General features: G+C 46.4%; 1 protein-coding gene across 1 annotated transcript in view; it reads left to right on the forward strand.

The window, feature by feature from the left end:
• The window catches only part of EXOC4 (exocyst complex component 4), a 481096-nt gene that overhangs the window by 58070 nt on the left and 400144 nt on the right, over positions 1-22882 (forward strand). The window contains exons 6-7 of the mRNA XM_075429015.1: positions 8908-9151; positions 18048-18225. Coding sequence (XP_075285130.1) covers positions 8908-9151; positions 18048-18225 — 422 coding nt within the window. The remainder of the gene's footprint in view (positions 1-8907; positions 9152-18047; positions 18226-22882) is intronic.

Here is a 22882-nt window from a genome sequence, read left to right on the forward strand (position 1 = left end):
ATTCTGAAGTTAACATCACTGCTTGTCTTGCTGCAGTTGGAACCAAATCTAAATTCCAAATTTTGATGGAACTTCTCCAAAATGAATTGAGGGTAAGCCTGGCTTGTCCGACAGGGTTGTATAAACTTTCCTAAGATACCTTCTGCAAAGCGTGAGTGATGTGCACTGTATAAGACAGAAAGGTAAGCCAGCATGTGATGGATGCCCCTTCTATAAGGCAGGAGCGAAGTGCAAGGTATTTGGTTTTATTCCATTTTTTGACAGAGATGAAGCTAAGACTCTTCTCCACCATCTTTTACTTCAAAGAGGATGTGGAACCCCTATTTAATGTATTAGCTCCAGTTAGAATAGGGGGGTTTGGAACTTTTGTAACTAGGCTATTCACACATTTCTTACACAAGTAATGAGACTGTGTTTTCAAATAAAGAAGCTATTAGGTTATTAATTTTTTTTTCAGTCGTTCCCTGCATAGTATGCCAGGCAATATTTACATGTGTAAGAAGAGAGAAAGGTCTGTTCTTAGTCACTTGTGATAGCAGAACAAGAAGTGGTACTAACTTATCGAGCTACGCTCAAGGAATGCATCTTCTGACTCATTTGAGTCTTCTAAAAATCAGTAACCTCTATTTTTATTTGCTCGATGCAGCATTGATGGTGTTGAAAATCGCTTGTCCTAACGTGCCCTGATAAACAGGTGTCTCATACTGTATTTGAATGAAGGTTCTGGGGTAGAAGCAACAGGTAAGAACCACAGGAGGGGGCTAGGAGTACTGGGTTGTTTGTGAACATAAAACGGTGGCGTTCACTTGACTCCAAATGCCCGAAAACAAAAGCTTTGATGGCTGCATCCCCAACTCTTGTAAATCGGCATAGGTCAGTTGAGAATCTGCCTTAAAAACTCTCAGTTCTGCAGATATGTTCTTGCTCTTCATGCCCAGCGCATCAGAAAATGTCTTTCCTGGCTCCTCGTTACACTCTGTACCATCAGTGATGTGCTGGGCAGGTGTCCCTTAGGCTGGGAAAGATGTGGATTATAATAGAAAACATTTGATCAGCATAAAGTATGCATATGGTTTTGCTTCAAGTGCACAATGTACTTATGTATATTTTTTCCACATAATTTTATTTAAAAGTAGCCTTTTCCAGGACTGCAGAACTACCAGAGAATTAAAAACTTATGTGTATGCATAATAAAAGCTGTTTCTGCCTTTAGTCATTTAAGTTATTTGGCTTTTTATTGATGAAACAAAGGCCCTGCATATTAATGTGTGTCACTATAAAGCACTGACTCATTCAACCCATCTCAGCAAAGATGCCAAAATTTTGAGTCCTTTCTGCGTTCGCTTCCCAAAGGAGATGTTACCTTGTGCTGCAGAATCTCTATAAGGAAATTAAAGCTGTTCCTGCCGCATTTAAAATAAACAAAACCTTCAGTACCGTTCACCTGAGGATTGTCGATAGGGCAGTTCACCGGTAACATTTTCCCTTCATGCCAGTTCAGAGAAATAAATTCACTTTCAAATTATATTTCTCTGCTTGAACCTTCTGTACTCTGAAGAGTGTTTACGAAGGTTCCTGCACTGCCAGGCTCTTCCTGGAACTATAAAACCCGCTCACCCAGTACATAACAAACCCAAGAGCTGGAAAATTCCTGAAAAATTCCTGAGACTACTTTTTAGAAATCTGACAAAAGACGAACTGAGGTGTTGATAATTAATATTGTTGTTGATGGCGTATATAAATTTTATGCTGAACAGATAATATACTCCAATGACCCGTACTTCTCAGCTCTAAGAGAAAGATGTATCTTCTAGATACAAGTGATATGGTGGCTTCTAAGGCTAAGTCTAGTTACTGCTCCTGGCTCTGTTTCTTCAAGAAAGTGAGTGTAGGTGGAGATGGATGGAGACCTGTGAGCTTGGCCCTGCAAAATACCTGCAGGAGCCAGAGCCTTAAGGTCCAGTTTTAAAGGTGGCTCTAAAAATGCTGTTGTGGCACACTTTGTTTGTGGTCACAGTTGCTTCCACTTCAAATGTGCTCAACAAATACTTTTTAGCGTTGTTTTTTTTTCCCCTATTAAGCTCGCCTGGGGATCTGACACCAACTGGATGATTTTTCTCCATCATTTGTACTAAAAATTGAATGAGCCCCTCACTGAGCCAGAGTTTTCCTGTTTTAGCTGGTTTGCATTTGCACAAATCCAACCGAGGGCTCGATCGGAAGGTGGTGGGAATCCGGTGGTGAGTCTGGTTCTCTCCCACTGTCGTTGCAGCGCTGCACAAAAAGCAGAGTTTGTTCTTCTCTCAGGGTAAATTTTTGCACCTAGGATGTTGAAGAGGAGGTCTGTTCCTGCAGTCTGAGAAGGGTTTGCAACCACACAACAAACACGGGAGCCCGTGAAGTAACTTCTTCTGTGTCTGTTTTTGCAGGACTGTGATTTCTCTCGCTGATCCTCACTAATGGTTTGTGTTCTGCCTTGATGCTAAGTGCTGATGCGTGTAATTGGTCTGTGTGTTTGGGGAAGGGATGAGAAAATCGAGGACATTTTAGATCATCCTAGTGATGAAAGCCAAAAGCTTAGTCACTCTTGCTGTATAATTTCATTAGTTGTTCTTACACGTGGTCCCAGCGCAAGATACTTGACTGCACTTACATTTTTTCATTTGGAGACTCAGTTTTCATGCTGTGTGTCTTAGGAGGGGTTTGAGCTTGCCTTACAGCGTTGCTTTGTACAGTTTTCTCAGAATGAAATGTTGCTACAGTGGATTTGAAGGAGTGACCTTGTCAAACTAAAAAGCCTCTTGTTTTGAAAGACCAACATCCTTAAAACTGTAGATGGAACTGGGTGAACAAGAGCTTTAGAAAGAGGAGATTTGCCTTGAGGCTTTGAGGTTATTGATCTCTGAGACCCGTTTTCTTCTGGGCTTGGTAGGAAGAAATGACGAGAGTTTTTTGAAGGACCCATTTCTAAAGCAGCTGTCCATTTGTTGCTCGTTGTCTCCATGCGTGGGTCAGAGCACGATTCAGCACCAGAAATGAGCAGGTGACGTTTCTTCAAATCTGAAATTATGGCTTTGGGGCACTGTGAACTTGCATCGTTTTCTCTAGAAGGATTGAAGGCAGGAAGGGTATAATCAGAAAGGACATAAATAATGAAAAATAGTACATTAAGTTTTACTAGTTGCCCATAAAAGCACACAGCTAATGAAATCTTCTGTAATGAGTAGCAGCAAATTTTGACCATTCGTTGGAATGAAAAACAAGACCCAAGAGTCTTTTCTTTAGCTGCTTTGCTTAAATGAGTTATCAACATTGGCTTTTCTGAGGGTCAGACTGGAGCTGTTAAAATGCCTCTTGCAGCAGGTTTCTTTCTTGCGAAATGGCAGAACTGTACAAATGAGGGTATCGTCAGTTGGAACAGACGGTTCTGTAGGGCATCGTCAAACCAGGGAGCCGTCAGGGAAGTTTCCACCTTTGTAACTATGGAGGTGGTGAATCGATGACGCACATGATTCAGCTTTCTAGTGATTTAAACTGAGAGTAGATTTTTGGCTGCTTAAACACGGAGTTGTGGTTTTTCAGCTGCACTGCTTCAGTGATGAAAGATTTTTCAAAATGGCTGCGTGTTTCATGAAAGAATGTGGCAAAACCACTCCTTCAGCTTGTTGTCTTGGGAGGCTCGTGAGAAACCGTATGTAAATGTTCTACTTCAGGAGGGGTTTTTAGAGATGATTGGCACAAGAAAATCCTCAGGAGTGGTCAGCATGGCTTCACCAAGGGGAATTCAGGCTTGACTGAGGTGATGAACTTCTACGATGAAACGACTGGCCTGGTAGACGAGGGGAGAGCAGTGACTCTGCAGTCTGCCTGCTCTCCAGTAAGGCCTTTGACACTGTCTGCTGGAAGATCCCAACAGAGAAACGGTTGATGTGCAGGCTGGATGAGCAGACAGGGAGGTACATTGAAAACCGTCTGACTGGCCGGGTGCAGAGGGCGGTGGACAGTGGCACAAAGCCTAGGAGGCCGGTGACTAGCAGCGTACCCCGGGGTACACCTGGGGGTCCTATTGGGTTCAGTCCTGTTCAACAGCTTAATTACTGATCTGGGTGCTGCGGCAGAGCGTACCCTCAGCGAGGTTGCAGGTGACATCAAACTGGGAGGAGCAGCTGATATGCCAGAGGGTCGTGCCGCCATCCAGAGGGACCTGGAGGGGCTGGAGGAATGGACTGACGGGAACCTCATGAAGTTCAGCCAGAGGAATTGCAGAGTCCTGCCCCTGGAGAGGAACAGCTGCAGGTACTGGGACATCCTGGGGGTCACCAAGCTGAAAGCAGCTTGGCAGAAAAGGACCTGGGGGTCTTGGTGGACGTGAAGTTGAACATGAGCAGCCATCACAGTGTCCTTGCCGCAAAGAAGGCTGAAGGTATCTGGGGCTGCGTTAGACAAGGTATTGGCAGCAGGTTGAGGGAGATGATCCTTCCTCTCTGCTTGGCACTGGAAAGGGCACACTTGGAGTGCTGGGTCCAGTGCTGGGCTTCCCAGTACGAGAGAGATGTGGACATTCTGGAGAGAGTCCAGGGAAGGGTAACGAAGGGCCTGGAGCACCTCTCCTACGAGGAAAGGCTGAGGGAGCAGGGACTGTTCAGCCTGGACAGGAGAAGGCTCGGGGGGAATCTTACCAATGTGTATAAATACCTGCAGGGAGGGTGCAAAGGGGATGGAGCCAGGCTCTGTGCAGTGATGTCCAGCGATGGGGCCAGAGGTAATGGGCAGGAACTGAAACAGGGGAGGGTCCCTCTGAACTTCAGGAAATGCTTTTTTGCTTTTTTGCTGTGAGGGTGACCGAGCACCGGCACATGGTGCCCAGGGAGGTTGTGGCGTCTCCATCCTTGGAGATACTCAGAATCTGTCTGGACATGGTCCTGGGCAACCAGCTCTGGATGGCCCTGCTTGGGCAGGGAGGTTGGACCAGGTGACCTCCAGAGCTCCCTGCCAACCTCAACCATCCTGTGTGATTCTGTGATCTGATGTCGCCGTTGAATGGTGTTAAGCCATGAAAACCACTGGAAATCATTAAGCAATACTGAAATTTAGGTTTCCAAAGAGGTCAGTTGAACTAAAACCATTTCAAGCCAAATGTCAAACTGGTCTGGAAACGCCTCGATCAGACTTCACGCCGTCTCGTGGTTGTGTTGGTTTGCGTGGGGATATGCACAGGAGTTGATAGCTGAGAGAGGACAACAAAGCAGTGTGGTGAAGGTGGTGTTTTTTAGCACAGAACTGCAAAATGAAGTTTGAAGGCTTCACTGCGGTGGAGAAGGGCAACTTGAATAATTTAAATTTAGAAATATTCATTCACTGACATCGCATTTCATTTGTTATGCTCTCAAGGAGGGTGGAGAAATTTGCTTTTTGGTATTAATGAAGAAATCCTATGGAATTCTCCTTTGGAAATAATACAGCTAGAAAATACCAAATATAGTAAAACTGTTTTTAATTAAAATAGGACTTTTTTTTCCTTCTTTTCTCTGTGATGAATCACAAAGGAGACTAATCAAATAAAATCCAAATAGCAAACCCACAATTTAGAAAAATTTGTATAAATAATCATTGCAAACATCCATAGGATAATTTAATTTTTTTGTGGCTTCTCTACACAAAGGACGTGCTTATGGCACGGCTGGTGATCTTAGGTGTGTTTTACAGACGTGTTTTAGGTAGGAACTGGTGAATGTAGAAAGGCAGAAACAGGTTCTGACAGTCTGGTGCTTTTGTCTTGGTACAAATGAATGACAAAGTCAGTCAAATTCTCCATTTAAGAGTAAATACGGATGAAGGTTTCATTTCTGAGAGCTGATCTGCAGGGACGTCTACCTTCCTCCACTGGTGGAGCTCCTCTGCCCACACAGAATAGCATGGGGGATTCCAGTTTGGAAGGGGAGCTTCTTTACGAACGCCTGTCGACTTTGATGCCTTTTTCCAAGAGGTGGGGGACAGGAGGGGCTGATTCCTGGGCCAAAGCTTTGTGGTCACATAACCCCTTGACGACATTGAATGGCAGAAAAGGATGTTTGAAGTGGAGAAGATGCAGGAAAAGAACATCTTCAGTTGCCCGGGGTGGGAGTCTTGTCAGATCTCTCGGATAAGTGGGCCCCCGGCGCTGCCCGGGACGGCTGTTTAATAGGCACGGCGCGTGGGAAACACGGTCCCTGCTGTGTTCTGGAAAGACCACATCTAACAAAACATATGTGCCCGTGCTTAGCTGCAAGATACTGAACTATTCCCTTTGCTGTTGTTTGTAGGAGATGTAAATCAATGTCCTGACTGTCTGAGGGTGTTCGAAATTGGTTTGCTCTTTCGAAAATGGAAGAGCATTCACCTTGGTGTGCTGGCAGAGTTCTCGGCGAGATTGCTGCCTTCAGTCCCCTGAAATGCTGTCCTCCCATTTGGATACAGCGGTATTGCCTCCCTCTTGGGTTTTCATTGGGTGGTATTAAGAATAATTTGCAACCTGTTTACGAAGGGGCTGCAGCATAATGACGGGGACCTGCGCTCTAAAAGGTTGCTTGGGCTGTGAAATGGCTGCATTAAACTCAGTGTAACAAGGTACTTGGGTCTCTTTTGAAGCAGTAAGTTAAAACCTTTCTTCCTCTACCATTTCCACCGTTGTCTTTTCCACAGCTCTCCTTCCAAAGAGCTGATTTTCTGTGCTTGTGCCTGGCACGCTGTGGTTTTTTGAGAGTAACGAGTAACATTGACAAAGTGGGGAGACGATGTACGCAGCGCAAAAAGTGCTCTGCAGCCTGGTGGGTTGAAAGGTGTGTGATAGATGAGAGCTTGGAGCAGAAATATGTGTGCATCCAGTTGTTAACTTCTAATTGGTGTTATTGCTCATCTGTGTTTGAAGCATCTCCTTTATTATCCTGGCTTTTTTTAAAAAAAACACATTAATGCATTCTGGATGTTTCTAGGTGCTTGCCCCATAACTTGCCCGTATTACAAATTTAAATATCTTTTAATTGAAAAAAGTGTAAGAGAGCTAGAAACGCACTATTTGACCTCCCTGATGTTGATTACCTAAAACCTGATGTCATTCTCCGTGGTGGCGTGTGATGGCCTCGCAGGATCCATCCCACCTTGCTCTCCCCCGGCGGTGCTGCTGGTGCTCGCGGTTGAAATGCGAGCGCGCGCGTGGCGAGGTGAGTTTGAGGTAGAGGGACCAAGTTTGGGACTACACTGACGGAAAGAAGCAGTCTCTGCCATGGAGGTTGGTGTAAGCTGACGCTGAAAGAAGTGTTACCTGTTTATCGTGGTGCTGTTTATGAAGTGGCACCGTAAGGACTCTTTGGGACGTTGTTTTCTTGATCTTGTGCTGGTTTAGTGGTGCTGATGCTCTGCTATGCAGACTGGCACAGCTTTAGACAGCTACAGGGCTGCATGCTACGTGTGACATGCCGTTTCCCATTTCTGCCATGTCGTTTAAATCCTGCTGGTGGATCTTTTGACGTTTATTCAGGTTCTTGGAGAAGTTTTGATTTAAATAAAACAATCTGTTGAGCAGTAGAAACCACAAGAGACATCTGTCATCCGCCAACCTGTAGCAGAGTTCACAGAAACACAGAATGTTCGGGGTTGGAAGGGACCTCTGTGGGTCACAGAATCACAGAATCACAGAATAGTAGGGGTTGGAAGGGACCTCTGTGGGTCATCTAGTCCAACCCCCCTGCTGAAGCAGGGTCACCCACAGTAGGCTGCACAGGACCTTGTCCAGGCGGGTCTTGAATATCTCCAGAGAAGGAGACTCCAGAGCCTCCCTGGGCAGCCTGTTCCAGGGCTCCGTCACCCTCAGAGTGAAGAAGTTCTTCCTCGTGTTCAGACGGAACTTCCTCTGCTTCAGTTTGTGAGTTCAGTGCCAGTAGGATGAAACAAGAGCTCAGTTTGAGTTTCTGTGCAGGGATATGGTACGGTGGACGGCACAGCTTCAGCCGTCCGCGGACTGCCACTCCGGCTGCCAACGCGCCGCGTGCCCGCATCTTCCCAGATGCTTCGGTGGAGTTTGCCTTGAAGACACTTAGTTCACAGAAGTGTTTGAATGTATTTAAGTGTTTCATCCAGCCTTTAACAAAGACATCTTTTTGTTGTTGCTGGGCGTTATCTGTAAATTAAGAAATGTTGATTAATGTACATACTTAAAACAAGCGTAGTACCTCTTGCCTCTCTCTTCCTCGTCGCTTAGCAACAGAATTTCTCCCTGTGTAATCCCTGTTGCTTCAGGAGGAGTGTATCCACAATGTCCTCTCTAATTCTTCTCGCCTTTCCTTTCTAGAAGCCTTGCTGAAAGGTCGGAGTAACTTCATCAACCCCTTGGCAGACGTAATAAAGCAGAACAGGATAACATCAAACAATCGTTCACTCTGGCAGTGTAAACTTTGCCGGATTCATCAGAATTGTGTTAAGCCTGAGAGTGTTTATAAGGAAAATTCCTCTCCTGAGAAGCACGTTGCAAAGAAAAACAACTGGGTTAAAAATTTAGGGCTTTTAGCTCCTTGAAACACATTTGGGGGATTTGTAATGTTATAATGCCTTCTTATTTATGGATATCTTAATTGCACCAGGCTTCCTCTGTTTCCTCGTTAATACTTAACTCGTACCACGATCTCTGTTTCTAAATCAATCAAATATGCAGGCTGAGGTGTTTATGTGCAGGAAACCCCCCAGGAAAACAGAAATAGCTACTGTTTCCCCCCCAAAATCTGAGTGGTGCTGGTTTCCTTGTTTATTCCGTGGTTGCTCAAAGTGGGGGGGGTTCTGTGATGGCAAAGGAGCTTATATGCTGCTTCTGCGTGGTACTAAGTGTTGGTTTTAATAGTTTCAGTCGTGGATTGTGCCTTTTAAAATCTATTCCAGTGCGAGAAACAAGCCTTCTGGAAATTAAAGAAGATACGGAACTGGATCCAGAGGAGAACAGCACTGTCTTCATGGGCATACTCATCAAAGGGCTGGCCAAGCTGAAAAAAATCCCTGAAACGGTGAAAGCCATCCAGGATCGCTTGGAACAAGAACTCAAGCAGATCGTGAAGCGGTCCACAACGCAGGTGGCGGACAATGGTTACCAGAGAGGGGAGAATCTGTCCCAGGAAAATCAGCCTCGGTAAGGATGTTTCAACCACTGAACCTTGATTGCTGCAAAAAAAAAAATCTGGAGAAGGGTGTCATATCTGTTACTTTCAGTTTGAAGGAGTGGCAATAGTGTTTTTGCAGTAGCAGAGATCTGAGATGGTCACATTTTCAGAAATGCTGTGTCTCACGTAAAGACTGATGTGCCTTGAGCACCTGAAAGGCTTCGGAGTTTAAGGAATGTATTCAGAAAGGGGAGGCTCTGTTGCTTCTTAGCAAAAGGTGTGGGAAAGGGAGATGCTTCCTTCTGTGCTTGGCCCTGGAAGAGAATCTTTTGGCTAAACAGATGTTTGAAGTGCAGACTGGAGGGTGGAAGCCCAGTAGAAGCTAGCATTATTTAACTAGCAAGAGGTGCAGAATGTTAAGCACTTGATTTTTATTTTATTTTTTTAACCTAACCTTTCGTTTTAAGCCACTTTACAACAGATTGAATTGTAATGCTGTCTCAGATTGCAGGTATACATGGTGTAAAGAACGCTTGGTGCCAAAACAAATACTGTCTTCTTGTGTTGCACTGAATCATGGCTTTGCACTGGTGCTGATGCCAAAGAAATTTTAAGTTCCTACATAATATGACTTGAGAATGGTAGTTCAGTTGTTTATATCAAGTGTAGCAGGGTCCAATTAAGCTGATGCAGGTGCGAAGCTTTGAAATCATATATGGAACTAATTATATCAGTAAATATATGGCCAAATTTCTAGTTGGTTTGCAGTCCCATTTGCATTAATAGCAAGGTGCGGAAGCCAACCGAGAAGTAGGTTTCTGCTGTTCTGCAGGATTCACTGGAACTGTTCTTTGGAAAATAGGACTCCAGAAGGGCTAGCTATCACTTCTAGCTGAAATATTAATTTGTGATACTGTGCATTGTAACGATCTCTGTCCAAAGGGAATTAGTAGTGGAAAAGAGAAATGGAAGCAAGAATGTGTGTCTTCGTTATATGTAATATTTGTAGTGGAAAATCACTCCCAAGGAAAACTTCAGCTTGATGAAGACTTCTCTTTTAACTCCTATTGTTATCACTGCTGTAGAAACAATTATGTTTTGAAGAATGCATAAGGTTACGACGCTGATAACTTAGTGAAATTACAACAAGGTTTCTGGGGGGATCAGAAGGCAGAATTTAGGTTCTGATGCCAAGGGAGGAGCGTAGCGTATGCTTGATACCTGTTTTATGAATCAGTCTTGAGGGGTTGTATGGCTGCTGGCTGTCCACTGAAATCGATAAATTGGATCAGATCATATTTTAATGACATCAACTTGCCCAGAGGGTTGAGTAAGGTACAAAAAAGTTAAAATGGCTTTTCACATGTGTTTAGTAGGGTTTGCAAGCCTTTAAGGTGCTTATATTTGAGAGTTACGGAAAGTGTCTTGAATTCTTCTTGAATAAGAAGATAATTAGAACTGATTCTAAACCTAAATCGCATGCGAAGTTAACAGCAAGCAGGTGAATTCATTTATATTGAAAAGAATAAATTATAGTGTGGAAAGATATACCGCCCCTTAAATTAGCTACGGTTTTAAATCAAACCTAAGCAACTTTCCTGCTGTCAAGAAGAAAATAAATCTGAACAACAAGGGCCTACTATTTCAAGAGAGCTCTGTAAGACCCCAAATTTGAGCGTGATGCAGCACCCGAATCTGCTTAACTATTCATTAGGCTGTCAGCCACAAGGCTTGCTTGACCTCAGGTTTCAGTGAGTAAAATGTTTTTCCAGTTCACCTGAAAACTGGTCACACTTGGATGCCTCCTAATCTCTGCTGCTGAGCTCAGTCCCTGTATTCAGCCACTGTACTTTAAATGGTATCCATAGAAATTCGCACTTCTGGCAGATAAAATGATGACTAAGATCACAGAATCACAGAATGGTCGGGGTTGGAAGGGACCTCTGTGGGTCATCTAGTCCAACCCCCCTGCCAAAGCAGGGTCACTCAGAGCAGGCTGCACAGGACGACGTCCAGGCGGGTCTTGAATATCTCCAGAGAAGGAGACTCCACAAACTCCCTGGGCAGCCTGGGCCAGGGCTCCGTCACCCTCAGAGGGAAGAAGTTCTTCCTCGTGTTCAGCTGGAGCTTCCTCTGCTTCCATTTGTGCCCGTTGCCCCTTGTCCTGTCACTGGGCACCACTGAAAAGAGTCTGGCCCCATCCTCCTGACACCCACCCTGAAGATATTTGTAGGGATTTCTAAGGTCCCCTCTCAGCCTTCTCTTCTTCAGGCTAAACAAGCCCAGCTTCCTCAGCCTTTCCTCGTAGGAGAGATGCTCCAGTCCCCTCATCATGCTTGTAGCCCTCCGCTGGACTCTCTCCAGCAGCTCCTCATCTTTCTTGAAGTGGGGAGCCCAGACCTGGACACAGTACTGCTGATAGGGCCTCACTAGGGCAGAGTAGAGGGGAAGGAGAACCTCCCTCGACCAGCTGGCCACACTCTTCCTAATGCACCCCAGGATCCCATTGGCCTTCTTGGCAGCCAGGGCACACTGCTGGCTGGTGGTCAACCTGTCGTCCACCAGGACACCCAGGTCCCTCTCCACAGAGCTGTTCTCCAGCAGGTCAGCCCTGAGCCTGTACTGGTGCCTGGGGTTGTTCCTCCCCTGGTGCAGGACCCTGCACTTGCCCTTGTTGGAACTCATCAGGTTCGTCTCTGCCCAACTCTCCAGCCTGTCCAGGTCTCGCTGAATGGCAGCACAGCCTTCTGGTGTATCTACCACACCTCCCAGTTTGGTGTCATTAGCAAATTTGCTGAGGGTACACTCTTAACTCTTCATCCAGGTCATTGATGAAGAAGTTGAACAAGGCTGGGCTGAGCGCTGAGCCCTGAGGGACACCACTAGTTACAGGCCTCCAACTAGACTCAGCGCTGCTGATGACAACCCTCTGAGCTCTGCCATTCAGCCAGTTCTCTATCCACCTCACCGACCCCCCTGCCTTCGAGAGCCCTGGCCCACGGGATTCCTCCCAGTAGCTCCTTGAAGAGGGCAAAGTCAGCCCTCCTGAGGTCCAGGGTTTTGATCCTGCTTATCGCCCTGCTTCCTCCATGCAGGATCCTGAACTCGACCATTTCATGGTCACTGCAGCCGAGTCTACCTCCAACCTTCACGTCCTCCACCTGAGTGAGGTGGAGGACGTGAGACCTGGTGTGAAACCGGAGGGGTTCATTTACTTGAAGATGACACTAGCCTGGCCTAGGACCTCCATGTAATGGCAGAAAGATGTTTTTCACCGGGGGGTTACAAAGAAAAGGCTTGCAAGGATCTGTGATACCACTGCTAATTAGTTTTCCTAAAACATGCAACATGGATGCAGTCATGTCAGATAACGGGCTTAGAATAGACCTAACTAGACGGTACATCTTTGGCTATAAAATACTTTGCCGTGAATATAAACCCTCTTTATTGATGTCCGCTTACCCTCATGAAATGTCAGTGATACGAAGATGGCAAAACCTTGGAAAAGGGCAGTAGTAGGTTTCTGGTAGGTCCTTGTCACTGGTGGAAGACAATTTTGAAAACTGTGCTTGAATCTTGTCTAGTTGCAGCTGATCTTGGCTTAAATTAAAGTGGCCTTTTTTTAAAGTCTAGGTAGGTTTTCTAAAACTTTTAGATATCTGTGTTTGGAACAAGTTTATGAAAAAGGGCTTAAACATAGAAATTGCCGTTGAGTTATCTGTAATGAGAGGCTCATTAGAGCATGCTTAGTCCCCACATGTTTAGAAATGGGTATCTTGGGTTGTGGAGGACAAGGTATAGTGGAAGAGGCCGTGTTGCGTTAGGCTGGAGTACTGCTGTATCTCGATGGACCTGTGGGTCTCTTCTGAATTATGGAAGGTTGTTGAATTTGGAAGAGTAATAATCTGCACATATGCCTACTTGAGGGCCAGATTAATGGGACAGTTAATCTCTTCATTGCCCTTTACTCTGCTCTCATGAGACCACAGCTGGAGTCCTGCGCCCAGCGCTGGAGCTCCCAGCAGAAGAAGGACATGGATGTGTTGGAGTAGGGCCAGAGGAGGGCCACAAAGATGATCCGAGGGCTGGAGCACCTCTCCTACAAGGACAGGCTGAGGAAGTTGGGGCTGTTCAGCCTGGAGAACAGAAGGCTCCGGGGTGACCTTAGAGCAGCTGCCAGTACTTGAAGGGGCCTACAGGAAGGATGGAGAGGGGCTTTTCCCAAGGGTGTGTAGTGGATAGGACAAGGGGGAATGGCTCTAAACTAAAAGAGGGCAGATTTCGATTAGATGTTAGGAAGAAATTCTTCCCCATGAGGGTGGTGAAACACTGGCCCAGGTTGCCCAGAGAAGCTGTGGCTGCCCCCTCCCTGGCAGTGTTCAAGGCCAGGTTGGATGGAGCTCTGAGCAACCTGGTCTGGTGGAAGATGTCCCTGCTGATGGCAGGGGGGTTGGAACCAGATGATCTTTAAGGTCCCTTCGAACCCTTACCATTCTATGACAAGATTTCAGTAGGGATACATTGCTATAGCTTTACTTTTAGTTGAAAATAAGCCCAGGAAGGGGATGTGTATTGACAATTTTGCTACTAAATCCTATTGATCAAATTTAGTGCACTTTTCCCTGCATGTTCATAATACACTTCTGGTTTTTTACCTCATGTCGAGGCTTTAAAATTAATACAGAAGTTATATACATGCCAGCACTCTGAGCAGGCAAAGGACGTTATTGCTGCTCAAATGCCCGAATTGTCATTCGCGACCTCATTCAGGTGTCAGCAGTCACTCTGCATCAATTCATCCTCCGCTGTTGCCCGGACAAAAGGAGATGCTGCCGGGTGTGTGTCACCGTCTCTCGACATATTTACCATATTTCTCGATGAAGGGGTTATGAGATTGCTTTGACAAATTGCCTGAGCCAGTCTCCTGTCAGTCTCTGTATGTGTTCCGCGTAGGTCACTCGGTGCTGCAACCCCACATGCATAAAATCTAGGCCATATTATTTGATGCTGTTTTGCCTTGTTGGCTGGCTGACACGGGCTGCGTCTGTGTCTCTTTTGGGTGACCGTGTTTCAAAAAGGACCTGACAGATTTAGAAGATTTTTTTAGAGAAAAGAAAATTAAGATAAGACGTGCTGGCTAATTTGAAAACAGGGAGATGTGGAAATCCGATGTTGACTGAGAATGGAAAACGTCATGGGGTGGTAGTTAGTGCCACCAAAGAAAGTGGATCAGGGACGTTCAGTATTTATCAGTCTGTGACATGAGAATAGGAAGACATTGGAATTCAAACCCAAATAATTCTGTTCAGTATAATATTATTTTAATAATGGCTCCATAAACAAGTTGAGAATGTCAGGTCAGGCTCATCTAGGCACAACAAAAATGAATTTGTCAAACTATCCAGCTAGTTTGGTTCTGCAAAATTGTACTTTCCTGGAGCAACAAGGAGGTAGGTAGATAACTAAATTTTCATTTGTGATGGGGTGTTAGTAGAAGTTGGGCTTGCAGTGCTAAATTTTCTCACTGGTATGTAATTAATTTGCTCCCATAATGTTATCTTTCTTGGCATTTCAACTAAGGCTGTACCTAAGTTCCTCCAGCACGAAATTCATCATCTGTCCAAATTTTTCTACATCTGGTTTTCCTCATATTTTTCTCGGGCTTCAGGCTGTCCAGCTGCCTCTCTGCCGCTTGCTGTGAGAAGTCCTGCGTATCTCTTAGGGGCTGTTGAAGCCGTAGTTGCCTCTCCCACGTCCTAGGGTGGGTTGGAGAAGATCCTTGCTTAACAGCGACGGAGAGTGTTTTGCAGGCAGCCTCATCTGCCTATTCTCCTGTATCCTTCACTGATGGCATGGGCGATGGGCTGACCGTGGTTAAGGCAGGAGGTTGATGTAGAGGTCTTTCCACAGTAGCAGCTTGAGTTTCACTTGGCCAGGGTAATTATTAAGCTTTATTCAAAGTCTAAGTGGAGGAGAATGGCTTTTCTTCCACACTGGACTTTCCTATATTGAAAATGTAATACTGTCAGTATTGGTAATCGCTGTCTTTTCTGGTCCTGTCTTCACCATCATGTCCTGTCTGCTTCTGTTTATCCCCTGCCAGGCCCTTATCTAAATTTATAAAGACCTGTAAAAAAGCGGTGTTTCTCTCTTAATACCAGCAACACTTTTGTTTAGGCATATGTTGCCGTTCTTAAATATGAAGAAAATTGACATGCATACCGCTTCTTTTCGCTTGCTTAAATGTGTGTCTTATTCCTATCGTCACTAAGGTACTGCAATATTAATGTCCCTATGTTACTTATGAGTACCGTGACTCCTAAAGACATCTTTTATTTTTAATATGACATGCATTTGGCCACTTGACCTGTTCTGCTGTGCCTCACTGTCCACTCCCAGACCTATCCAGTGGCTCTTTCTATTGAATCGAGGTGCTCTTCTGCTTAACCTTTGGAGCTGTGTAGTTGACACCATTGGTAGATGAGTGGCCCGTGTGATATCCACGAGAATGCTGTGCAGATATATATCTATATATGTAAAATTGTAGTATATGACTGAGACACAGTAAGCTGATAGTAGGGTTTATTTAGCAATAGCCAGCTTCTGTCCTTTGCAGACTAGAAGTTCAGTCTAGGATTGCTGTAGGTGGTTTTAGCCACAGCATCATGCCAGGCCCCTCTTGCTGTCCACTGGTAACCGCAGCAAGTGTGCAACAGCTCCTTAATTACTCCAGCCAGTGAACTCTCTGGCTGCTGGCTTAAACAGCTGATGAAAGTTCCTCATGTTCAGCTGGAAGTTCCTCTGCTTCACTTTGTGTCTATTGCCCCTTGTCCTGTTGCTGGGCACCACTGGAAAGAGTTTGGCCCCATCCTCTTGACACCCACCCTTGCGATATTTATAAACATTTATTAGGTCCCCTCTCAGCCTTCTCTTCTTCAGGGTAAAGAAGCCCAACTCCCTCAGCCTCTCCTCGTAGGAGAGATGCTCCAGTCCCCTCACCATCCTCGTAGCCCTCCGCTGGACTCTCTCCAGTAGCTCCTCATCTTTCTTGAACTGGGGAGCCCAGAACTGGACACAGCACTGCAGATGGGGCCTCACTAGGGCAGTGTAGAGGGGAAGGAGAACCTCTCTTGACCTGCTGCCCACACTCCTCTTAATGCACCCCAGGATCCCATTGGCTTTCTTGGCAGCCAGGGCACACTGCTGGCTCATGGTCAACCTGTCGTCCACCAGCACACCCAGGTCCCTCTCTGCAGAGCTGCTCTCCAGCAGGTCCACCCCAAGCCTGTACTGGTGCATGGGGTTGTTCCTCCCTTAGTAGTGATGGTTAACCAACAGAGAAGACTGAAACGTGGTGGTGAAGGAGTGGGTGCAGCTCCGACTCCACTGCAGATCTGCTGTCCTGCTCTGGGGATAGCAGCTTCTGATGGGTAAACACAGAAAGCATGTGCGAACTCCTAAGCTGCTGCAGCTGAATGTGATGGAGACTGTCTGTCAGAGCTAGAAAGCGCCAAACATATGGATTTGGGAAGTGTGATCTTCACATTTTGTTGGGGTTACATGTGTACTTGAATTGCTCATTCAACGACAGTGAACTTGATCAGAATTTTTCTTTTCCCAAACAATAAAAAATGTGATGAGTCATTGCCTTATCACAAAATATTTAGGACTTTGCAAAGATACATTAATTACAGTAACTGGGCAGTAAGGAGGCCATAGGAGCAGGTAAAGTGTAGGACACTGAGATGAGCTGGGCTGCATCCCCAGCAGCGTGGGCACAGGGCCAGGGAGGGGATTCTGCCCCTCTGCCCCGCTCTGCTGAGACCCCCCCGGGAGTCCTGCGTCCAGCTCTGGAGCCCTCAGCACAGGACAGAGCTGGAGCTGTGGGAGCGGGGCCAGAGGAGGCCCCAGCCATGATGCGAGGGCTGGAACCCCTCTGCTGGGAGGAAAGGCTGGGAGAGCTGGGGCTGCTCAGCCTGGGGAGGAGAAGGCTGTGGGGAGACCTGAGAGCAGCTGCCAGTGCCTGGAGGGGCTGTGAGAGAGCTGGAGAGGGGCTTGTGACAAGGGCCTGGAGTGACAGGACAAGGGGTGATGGCTTTAAGCTGAAAGAGGGGAGATTTAGACTAGATCAAAGGAGGAAATTCTTCCCTGTGAGGGTGGTGAGGCCCTGGCCCAGGTCGCCCAGAGAGGCAGTCGATGCCCCATCCCTGGAACCATTCAAGGCCAGGTTGGACGGGGCTTTGAGCAACCTGATCCAGTCGAATGTTGCAGGGGGGTCGGACCAGATGGCCTTTAGTGGTCTCTTCCAACCCAAACCATTCTGTGATTCTGTGGTAGCTGTAGCATTTTCCGTATAGTAGTAAAATCTTTGATAACTGGCACAGCTGATGAGGCTTGATGTTTTACGTTTATGATTTTTTTGTGTTGTTTAAAACCTTCCAGACTGCTCATTTCATAACTCAAAATAAGTATCTTGTATTCTATTTATATGGGTAAATCAATTTTTATTGAATTTACACTCTTAGTTGTGAGGAAGAAGCAGGTAGTCTCCCTCCCTGTCTGCGCTTCTGTCTGGGAACTTGAAACCTTCTCTAATATCATGGTACTCAAGTGTAGTTACTGTGTAGTTACTACTGCATTTGTTGTTCCTGTGAGCAACTGCGGTGTAGAGGAGGGGGTGAAAAGGAAGATCCTCAGAAGTGTTTAGGTACCAACCCTGAGCTGCTAACAGCTGAAGTTAGTCACCTGAAGCCCGGAGAGGGTTTGAAGCTGGGTGACCTCCCTGCTCTCACGCAGTGTCTGTCACAAAATAGGGAGTGAAGTCACAGTCTTCTGACTTCTTGCCCTCTGCTCTGACGTGCTGTGTGATAGCGTGCCTATGGTGTCTTCTGGGAACTGAGCAGAGGTTGTCTTGATGGCTTACAGGTTACTGCTGGAGTTGCTAGAGCTTCTCTTCGACAAATTCAACGCTGTGGCTGCTGCGCACTCTGTCGTCCTCGGACACCTGCAGCAAACGGTGGCCTCTCCTTGCAGCCAGTATGATGGTGACGTCAAGCTGTACGACATGGTTGACGTGTGGGTGAAGATCCAAGATGTCTTGCAGGTAAGACTCCTTCAGGTGGGCACATTTTCACCTCGGAACAGCTTTTATAACCAGAATACCGGGCAATACCTGTCATACTCAGGAGACAGCTGTGCTGGAATTTGTCTTGATTTTTGGTAAGTGGCCACATTTATAACAAACTGTTAAACTCCAGAGAGCTTAAATATCAGCAGAAAAATTTCTGTGGCTTCATCCTTGTGGTGTATGGAAAGGCTGATTCCCTTTGCCTACCAAGTGATTGATCAGAAGCTTTCAGACAGTGACATTTTTGTTCTGTGTTACCACGTCATGCCGGTCTTATAAAGTGTCACAGCTTTAATCGCTTGTCTTCCCTTGTCATTATGGCTTGGTTGTAGTCGGCTGAGACACTTGCTGCTAGCGTGTTTTCAGGGAATTCTTATTTGATTCTGACTCTTAACTGTAGCGTAGCAAAGCTGTACCTTGCTTGGGCTTTATTCTGGTACCGTGCCTGTCACCTTAGTATCTGAGACTCACAAGCAGCAGAGCTATCATCTATCGCGTGTCTGTTCTCTCCTCCTTGCTGGGAGGCTAACACGTGCACACTAGATTTTATTTATTTGTTTATTTTGGAATTGCCTTTATAGATAGTACACAGATGTAGACCTCACCGGGTATTTGATAGAGGAGGTCAAAGAAGTGAGCCTGACGTTATTTACAAGAGGTCGCAAGATTTATGATGGTCATTCCACCTCTGGCCTCTTCATGAAAAATGCTCTCTGCCTCCTGCTCGAACAGAGTTTTTCGTTGTAGGGCACAGGTCTATTTAGCTGGTACTCCAAAGGCTTGTTTGACTGTGCGGTGATGCACACGGGTTTTTTGCTTACACAGATCTAGCCAACGTGTACATGGTGTGAATCTGGATACTCCTTGGACATGGTAAATGTAAGGTGTGAGCCTTTGATCACATCCACTGTCTCCTTACCTGCTGACTTGTCTTTCTAGAGGAGTTAGTATTTTTATTAAAGAAATCTTGATTAGTTTTCTCCATGATACAAATTTTTCACCTCCTTTGAATATTCTTCTTGCAAAAATTTTGATTGGGAATGTCCAGCCAGAGGTTGATAATGGGTTTTCTAAACATAAGAATGTCATAGAATTGAAGCTACCTGGCCCCGTTCAAGGGAAAAATTAAACTGAAGGGCGTGAGGAATGGGCCTGGCATGGGGTACCTCCAGCCACCTTACTGTCATCCATGACGTCTAGAAAACTTTGAGCTTTGAGTTCTGTAGTCTTTGCTCCAGGAGGACAAAGCCTTGGGAATAAGAATCCTCAAAGATTTTAGCTTCAGTGAAGCCGAACGGCAAGGCTGGTCATTCCCCAACATCAGTGAGAGCTTGTGATGGTTTCTTCCTCATCAGTGATGAAGTTGGGAGTGAGTTATACTGGCTATTCCAAAACAGGGTTGATAGAACGTCGACACAGGAGCAGGCGTAGGTGTGCACATGTGGAGAGCGCAGGTACTTTCTGTGCTGGGGAGAAAATATTTGACCAAGCTTTCTGAAAAATGCCTGCCAGGAGAAGTAGGACGACCTGCTTGTAAAGGTTTTGTTGCTGTTGGCCTGACAGCGCGGCGGTTGGAGCGAGTCAGAAAGCTTCCAAAAGAGCGTTTCCAATGCACAAAAGCAGCACTTGAAGACCCAGAATCTCTTGCTGTTTTGAGGTAAGAGATGAGCATTGACTGACATGGAAAGGAGGAAATCTTCCATTCCTTTGTTCAAAATCATGTGAGTTTTTTGTACGCTAGTTTCATTAGAGTGGATTAAATTTCTTTTTTACCTTACAGAAGGTAAGAAAACCTGTGATATCAAGACAGAATTATTTCTATTCTATTTTTCTGAATAAGGATAATTTTTTGAGATGAAATGTTACGTTTGCGGCAGGGAGGGCAGAAAACTCGCTTTTAAAAGCGTTTATTTAAATGTGCCTGCCGTTGGGGAAAGGTGAAAATTTGGTGGGTTCGTGGTGGGGTGCGTCAGGGAAACGGTGCCGTTCCTGCAGATGGGAATGAATGACGTTCATTCATCGTGCTAGAACAATATCACAGGGCCCTGCAGTTCACACGGGTAATCTGTTGCACGTGGACATTGTGCGTCTCCGCATGTGAAATCTGCTGCAGCAAGGTTGTCTCTTTATAGTTTGGTACAAAAGTAATAATGTGGGCTCGTGGTGGGCTGGAAATTGTCCTTTGTGGGAAATGAGGGAGGGGTGTTTTCAGCAGCTTGTGTTTGTAGCTGGATTGCTGAATGCTTCCTAATAACTGCCCCGAGCACTGGGGTGTGGTATCAGATTGGTGGCACGGTGTCGTGCAACGTTTAGATACCAACCAAGCAGATATTCTGTATTTTTGACCTTCTCAGAGAATGGAAGAGTAATACTGAGCTCGTTGGGAGGAGGACAGAGTGACCTTTTAGAGTTGGATAGCAGAGTGCTAGAAAACAAACAAACAGAAAAAAATCAGTTAAAATACCAGAGCAGCCTTGTTCAGGAAAACACGGTTTGAAATTATTTACTTGTACCGGAGCCAGCTTAGCCTGTAGTTGTATTGCCGTACCAACAGGAGGGGTTTGAAACTTGTTTAAATTTTAACTTGGCATTTAGTGCACGGAGCTAATTTAGCTCTTCAGTGTAGGAGTGGGTGGAATATCCTTCTGAAGAGCGTAATTATGGTAGGACCAAGTACTCGGCTGGGGAGAGCTGCGAGCGGTGGTGCAGCGGCAGTTAGCGATGTACTGACACGAATAGCTGCTTCAGGACAACGCAGCGGAGGAATTCTGAGGTTTTTTTTCTGGCACAGTTCAGTGAAAATGCTGCATCAGCCCGTCCCAGGTTGTGAAGGCTGTGCTGTGTGAAAGGCGCAATGGTGTGCATGCTTGGGAACAAAGCAGAAGGTTTTGGATGCGCCGTAGTCGTTGGCCATGAAGGCTGATGTATTCCTGGCTTGGGTCAGCAATGGGGTGGCCAGCAGGAGCAGGGCAGGGATCAGGCCCCTGTGCTCAGCACTGGTGAGGCCGCACCTCGAGTGCTGTGCTCAGCTTTGGGCCCCTCGCTCCAAGCAGGACATGGAGGGGCTGGAGCGTGTCCAGAGAAGGGCAACGAGGCTGGGGAGGGGGCTGGAGAACAAGTTCTGAGGGAATTGGGGTTGTTCAGTCTGGAGAAGAGGAGGCTGAGGGGAGACCTTCTCGCTCTCTACAGCTCCCTGACAGGAGGTTGTAGTGAGGTGGGGGTTGGTCTCTTCTCCCAGGTAACCAGCGATAGGATGAGAGGAAATGGCCTCAGGTTGCATCAGGGGAGGTTTAGGTTAGAAGGAAAAATGTCTGTCCTGAAAGAGTGGTCAGGCATTGGCCCAGGCTGCCCAGGGCAGTGGTGGAGCCTCCATCCCTGGAGGTGTTCAAAAACCTTGTAGATGTGGCACTTCAGGACATGGTTTAGCAGGCATGGTGGGGTTGGGCTGATGGTTGGACTTGCTGATCTGAGAGGTCTTTTCCAACCTTAATGATTCTATGATTCTATGATTCTAGTCTTTCTGTGTCATTTTACTTTTTCAGTCTAGGCCACATCTCTTTAGTCCCCCTTTAGATGAGGGCTCTTCTGCCCTGTGGTATTGGTGTCGGGGGACCAACAGCTGGTGGATGTGCTATAGCAGTCCTTCATACTTGGTGTGATGGGTCCTCCTTGCCATTGTCTGTAGCACAGAAATTTTGACAGTTCATTCACATTTTTAGCACTATTTTTTTGATGCCACAATGGGAGACAGACATCTGTGCTTGCTGAATAGCACCAGTGCTCGTTCAGCTTCTTCAGAACTGTCACCTTTCTAGTGATGGGATGATCATCCTGTCAGCTATTTTGTCTCAGTGCAGTACCCGGCTGCTGGAGGAAACACCAAAGACATCTCGGTGTGTACTCACCATCCTCTTATCAGCTTAGGCTGGTGCTGTTTGCCCCGAAGGAAGGGATCTTCTCTCCTTCTGTAGCAGCAGTATTTGCAGTTGAAATTTTTTGAGAGTGGTACGTATCTATTTTCTTACCTCTACGAAAGAGAGGGAAAATCACATGTATGCTCTGGGACACGTACCATATCTTTACCAGCACAAGTATGCAGGCTGGCTGGTGGTCTATCTACCGAGAAGACACTGACAGTTATTACAGAATCACAGAGTGTTAGGAGTTGGAAGAGACCTCTGGGGATCATCTAGTTTTACAATGCACCCGAAGCAGGGTCACCCAGAGCAGGCTGCACAGCACCGCGTCCAGGTGGGTCTTGAATATCTCCAGAGAAGGAGACTCCACAATCTCCCTGGGCAGCCTGGGCCAGGGCTCCGTCACCCTCAGAGGGAAGAAGTTCTTCCTCATGTTCAGCTGGAACTTCCTCTGCTTCAGTTTGTGCCCGTTGCCCTTTCTCCTGTCGCTGGGCACCACTGGAAAGAGTCTGGCCCTGTCCTCCTGACCCCCACCCTGCAGATATTTAGAAGCATTTCTAAGGTCCCCTCGCAGCCTTCTCTTCTTCAGGCTGAACAAGCCCAGCTCCCTCAGCCTTTCCTCGTAGGAGAGATGCTCCAGTCCCCTCCTCATCCTCGCAGCCCTCCACTGGACTCTCTCCAGTAGCTCCTCATCTTTCTTGAACTGGGGAGCCCAG

Source organism: Opisthocomus hoazin, chromosome 8 (assembly GCF_030867145.1).
Source record: "Opisthocomus hoazin isolate bOpiHoa1 chromosome 8, bOpiHoa1.hap1, whole genome shotgun sequence".
Classification (NCBI taxonomy): Eukaryota; Metazoa; Chordata; class Aves; order Opisthocomiformes; family Opisthocomidae; genus Opisthocomus; species Opisthocomus hoazin.